Consider the following 6,371-nt stretch of genomic DNA (forward strand, 5'->3'; position numbering starts at 1 on the left):
CAACGTCCTCCACAACTAGACTGAAGAACAAAACGACAGCAATTTGTCTGTTCCCCTTCCCCCAATTCCCCAATAAAAATCTTTAAAAAAAAAAAGTAACATATGCTCCTTGACCCTGAAGAGTATACGATCTAATTGATGAGCAAGGTAGACACAAAAATTACTGTACAGTGTGGTGAGCACTATTAAAAATAAATGAGCAGGGGCGACTGGTTGGCTCAGTTTGTTAGAGCGCAGTGCTCATAACACCAAGGCTGCCGGTTCGATCCCCACATGGGCCACTGAGCTGTGCCCTCCACAACTAGATTGAAACAACTACTTGACTTGGAGTTGATGGGTCCTGGAAAAACACACTTCCCCAATAAAATAAAAAAATTTTTTTAATTAAAAATAAATAAATAAATAAATGAGCAATGGAATATTATTCAACCATAAAAAAGAATGAAAATTTGCCATTTGTGAGAACATGGATGGACCTAGAGGATATTATGCTAAGTGAAATAAATCAGAGGAGGACAAATACCATATGATTTCACTTATATATGGAATCTGAAAAACAAAATAAAATAAAACAAACTCATATACAGAGAACAAATTGGTGGTCACCAGAAGTGGGACATAGGGGACTTGGGGGATGGGTGGAAAAGGTGAAAGTGATTAAGAAGTACAAATTGCAGGTTATTAAAATAGTTACGAGGATGTGAAGTACAGCATAGGGAATGTAGTCAATAACATTGTAGTAACTATGTACTGTGTCAGAGGGGTATTAGAGCACTTTGTAAGGTATATAAATGTCTAATCCCTACGTTGTACACCTGAAACTAATATAATATTGTATGTCAATTATAATTAAAACATAAATTTAAAAAATAAATGAGGAAAATGATGAGCTAGCACATTGCAGTTGCTCTGGGAGAATCATGAGAGGATAAAAGTAAAATTTTTGCTGATCTTAAAAAATGAGTCTGAGTAACAAAATTTTTATTTTTCCCTAACTTTATGAACATAGCCGAAGAGAACAAGAAGAAAGGAGACTGTCTCTACCATTTACTTAGCTATGTGACTTTGGACAGTTTAAGCTCTCTGAAACAGTTTTCTTACCTTTAAAACGGTAATAATAATTCACAATTTTGAAGGTTAGAGAGATGAAATTTGAAAAATGCTTAGCATGAAGGCACTCAAATATTACTTCCTTTCTCCCTTTCTCTGAGGTTAACAGGAATTTGAAACAAATGGTAGGAAGATAATATTTTTTTCATTATCCCCTTGTGCTAATAAGCTGTTCAATTGGCATACAGTTTTACAAAAATTACAGCAATTTTTATTGAGTTCCACTGTCTTAGTCCTCCCAGGCTGCTATAACAAAATTTATTTCTCACAGTTCAAGAGTCTGGGAAACTCAAGTCAAAGTGCCAGTGGAGTCAGTAGTGGCTAGTGAGGGCCCACTTCCTAGTTCACAGACAGCTAGCTTTGGGTTGTCGGAAAAGTCATGACGTATTTTTTTCTGTTTTTCGTTGCAAAAATGCATCATGACTTTTCCGACAACCCAGTATTTTTTCACTGTGTCCTCACATTGCAGAAGCTATGAGCTTTCTGATGGGCATTAATCCCCTTCATGAGGGCTCCATCCTCATCACCTAATGACCTCATCACCTTCCAAAGACTCCCACCTTCAAATACCATCATATTGAGGATTAGGTTTCAATGGATGAAATTTGGGGAGACATAAATATTCAGTCTCTAGCATCCACCTTAAATTTTTCTCTGAGACATTACCTGTTTAGCTTATAAGTTATCTTTGTCCTCTCCTTGAGTTTAAATTGTAATTATTGTCTTAGAAAATTCCCAACATAATTTCTAAAGCTCTATCAATTGATACATTTTATTTCAAACAGAACAGACTATGTATGTGTCATGGAATGTAGAATTGCTTCTTGATTATTTAAGTTGCTTATACGTCAGAACTAAAATAATTGGGTCTTCTAAAGCAATGATTTCTTTGCAGAGCATCATTTCTTAACTATTTAAGATCATAGATAGCCTTGTGATTCCTGGAAAAATGTACCTACATCATTTTTTCATAAGTCTTCAAGGAGTTCATGGACCTCTTAAAGACTATTCATAGATCTCAGGTTAAAAACAAGCTTTGGGTCTATTGTCAGCACACATAGATTGATTGACTCCCTGTAAATACAAGGCACTTTGTGAAGTATTACTGCTATAAGCACCACGAAAGTTTTACATTTATATATATATATAAACACCACCCAATTAGAAATTGAATTCTTGTGGAGTGTGTTTTTGTAGTAATAAGTAGTAGATTTTCTTTTAGCTGTTAGGATTTTTAGTTCTGCTAGCCATGATATATATATATATAGCTTGCCATTTCGTCTGTAATGGTAATTTTTCCCTTTAGACCTGGAGTTAGAGCTGTTGATAAATTTGCTTTTAAAATCTGTTTAGAAATTATTTCTGTCTTATTTTCAACCTAAAATACACAGGGCTTCAGGAAGAGCTTATATAAAAGCAGTAAAATGTATACTTCATGGAAGCATTAAGTGACTAAAAGTAATATTTTGTTTTTCACTTTATTAAATAGCACCAGTAACTCCAGATAGTGGTTATTCATCAGCCCATGCAGAGGCCACCTATGAAGAAGACTGGGAAGTATTTGACCCGTGAGTTTTTTATTTTTGTTTTCTTTCCCTTTTAGAGCAGAATGAAGGTACATGTGTGGAGGGGTAGCTAAATATATTGCAAAGAGCATGTGACATATAGGTATTAATACTTTTACTGAGTTATTAAAATACTAATTTGTATATTTACAGTTTTACTTACATGTTTTACATGTTTGGTTTACTAGAATAAGTGTGCAGTATTTAATTAAAGATTTAAAGATGGGCTGAATTTAGCAATATGTCTTCTCAAAAAGTAGAAATGTTGAAATTTTCTTAATATTTGATTTATAGCTATTATTTCATCAAACATGTTCCACCACTGACAGAAGAACAGCTAAATAGGAAACCTGCTCTTCCATTGAAAACAAGAAGCACACCAGAATTCTCACTAGTTTTAGACCTGGTAAGTATATTATTTGTAGATGTAGGAAAAATAAAGGAGTTAAACTCCGTTTAAAAAATGAGCCCCAAATGCCTGAAAGAATATAAGTGAATGAATAGCCTTACACATTTGCTATAAACGTGTCTTAGGTGCTCTGAAATGTTTTTATATTAAGCATAGCCCTAATGCTAGGGTCCCCAACTTGGCTAGTTATAGTTACCCTTTGAAAATAAATTAAGCTTTTATTTTTGTGTTGAAATAATTCTTTCCCCCACACTCCTGAGACCCTTGTGATATTTTTTTTAATCTCCCAATAAGTCTTAATTTCATTTTGTGCCTAGATTTCACCTTTTTGGGGTCACGATTATGTTTCCCTGAAGGACCAAATATAATCTGGGCCTCAGTGTATTAACTTTATGCAAGACCATACTCCTTTTCCTATTCTTATTTTTGTGTATTATCTAATGACTATTAATAGACTCTCAAAAGCATAAGCTCTTTTTTTTTTTAAGATTTTTATTGGGGAGTTGGGGGATGGGAACAGTGCTGGGGAATTGGGGGAAGGGGAACAGACAAGTTGCTGTCGTTTTGTTCTTCNGAGAGAGAGAGGGAGAAGAGAGGAAGGGAGGGAGGGAGGGAGAGGGGGAGAGAGAGAGAGAGAGACAGAGACACAGAGAGAGAGAGAGAGAGAGAAATAATGCCTAGACACAGTAGGCATATAATAAATGATATTTGCTGTAATGTAAAGAAGTTCTATAGTCAATAATACTGTATCATATGCTTCAAAGTTGCTAAGAGAATAAACCTTAAATGTTCTAACCACAAAAAAAAAGAAATGATAATTATGTTGTGGGATAGAGATGTTAGCTAATGCTAGATTGGTAATCATATTGCACTATATAAATGTATTAAATCAGTATGTATGCCTGAAACTTACACAATGTTATATGTCAGTTATATCTCAATAAAAAAATTTAAAAGTTCTAAATTATTACTTGTTTGACTATAAATGGGTGTTTCTAAACTATTTGAACACTTTTAAAAGTTTGTTCACAAATATTACTCTAGCTTATAATAGTCTTTATTCCTCATTGTTTGAAATGTCTAGAAGAGACTCACTGAACAATGGTATCTGTCCACAGGTTTGTTTCTGTTGTATTTAGTTTTTTGAAATATTTGAGTTTTTATTTTTATTGAAATATATTTGATATAACATTGTGTAAATTTAAGGTATACATATTGATTTGATGCATTTATATGTTGTAATATGATATCCATTATAGCTGTGGTTAGCATTGCTATCATGTTGCATAATTATTCTTTTTATTGGTTGGAATAATTAAGTTCTAGTCTTTTAGCAGTTTGATGCTTATAATAAATCTTGTCTGTATTCACTTAACTGTTCAATAGATCTTTAGAGCTTATTTACTAATCATTGTAAGTTTGTATCCTTAAACATCTGTTTTACCCTCTCACCCCTATGAGTTTTTAAATGATGATTGTGAGTACACCAAATCACGTTTCAGGAACATCAGGATCCGATTCCCCAGGACAGGCTGTGGAAGCTGAAGAGATAGTAAAACAACTTGATATGGAACAGGTGGATGAGATCACTACCAGTACTACTACATCAACTAATGGAGCAGCTTACTCAAATCAAGCAGTTCAAGTGAGGCCATCAATAAATAATGGTTTAGAAGAAGCAGAAGAAACAGTTAACCGTGATATCCCACCCCTTACAGGTGAAGAAAATTCCTTATGGATCTTCATGAATAATTTTTTAAAATACAGTATTTTATATTTTTGCTTAAATAGGCAGATTAAGTGCATAAGTCTTTCTTCCTTGAAGTTAAGAAAATTAAAATTGGAAATAAAACTTTCTCCCCAAAATTTAGTCATTTTGAAATTGAAGTTTTTTAAATAGATTGTTCTGACTATTAATCATTTTACAGTTTAATTATTTGTACCAATCTTACTACTTGGAGAAATTTAACACAACTAGCAAAATATGTGCTCATGGTTATGAACATACTTATTATAATTACACCAGTCTTAGACCCTTAGTTCTGAAGTTCCTACCTAGAGGTAGTAGTCTCAGACCTCCATATTTGTTTCATACATAGATGACATCCCCCAAAAAGGAGATTCTGTCCCCAGATATCTCCCAATACTCAAACTTTACAGCCTAATTCTGGATCCTTATAAAGGCCTAATACAATTCTTGGGTTCCTGAGCCACTTGTTACAGAAATGTAGAGACTCGTGAGATTATAATTTATTACCTTTGAGGGTTGTGGTAGATAGACATATAAGGCTAAAAGATGAAATTGTGTTCCATCATGCTTAAAAGCAGAAATAAATTGAGGATGGCCATCAGAGGGAGAAGATCTTTGACTTTTATATTAGATTTTTGTTGTTGTTTTTTAATTCCTTGTGTGCCAGGTATTTGAGAGAGACTAGTTAAGAAGTATAGTTTGGCATAAGGAAGTAGAATGATGTTCTTCTCTTGATTATAATGGGCAAATTAAGAAAAAAAATCATTGAAATAGTAGAAAACAAAGAAAAATCATACAATTATGAAACTTCTATAAACTGCAACCCAATAATACCCATATGAAGAGAAAAGCAGCATAATAGAGGATTCATATTAAGTTCGTCAAAAGATTAATGCCTATAATGTTATAATTTAAGAATAATACTGAATCTATCTAACAAGCTAATCAATATGGATTATGCACATAGTTCATTCTTGAGTGGATAAGACTTCAAATGAACCTACTGTTGACTTATTTTATGCTGATTACTCTGCCCAGTGTTACAGGCTATTGAATGGTAAAGTCCAAGGCTTTTGGCTCCCTACTTGATGTTCTGTATTTTTGTGCTGCGTATAAACCTTTGTATTTATTTTTTCTGACAACTATGAAGATGGAGAATTTCTATAACCTTAGTGGTTTCTAGAGGGGAAAGTAAGATTTACTCCAGGTATCTCATCCACTTGTTTAATCCCGCAACATTTAATGAACATATATTTTTTGTGATGGGCACTGTTTATAAAAATGAGTAATAGGGCCGGCCGAGTGGCATGATGGTTAAGAACTTGCTTGGGATGCCAGAGGTCCCCGGTTCGGATCCCACATATGAGGGCCAGTGACACTGCCCTCCACAGCTAAAATGCTGAACAACAGCTCAACCTGGAGCTGGGCTGCTGTGAGTCGCCTGCGACAGCGTAGGCTGCAGCCCCTGTGGCAGTGGATTGCCATGGGCTACTGTGTGTAGGCAGCAGCCAGCGTGAGCGGCCAGCAGCCGCAGTGA

At 34.5% G+C, this 6,371-nt stretch overlaps 1 protein-coding gene across 1 annotated transcript in view; it reads left to right on the top strand.

Moving 5' to 3' along the window:
* The window catches only part of CTDSPL2 (CTD small phosphatase like 2), a 92,750-nt gene that overhangs the window by 61,289 nt on the left and 25,090 nt on the right, over positions 1-6,371 (top strand). The window contains exon 5 of the mRNA XM_019644871.1: positions 4,587-4,954. Coding sequence (XP_019500416.1) covers positions 4,587-4,954 — 368 coding nt within the window. The remainder of the gene's footprint in view (positions 1-4,586; positions 4,955-6,371) is intronic.

Source organism: Hipposideros armiger, unplaced genomic scaffold (assembly GCF_001890085.2).
Source record: "Hipposideros armiger isolate ML-2016 unplaced genomic scaffold, ASM189008v1 scaffold_92, whole genome shotgun sequence".
Lineage (NCBI taxonomy): Eukaryota > Metazoa > Chordata > Mammalia > Chiroptera > Hipposideridae > Hipposideros > Hipposideros armiger.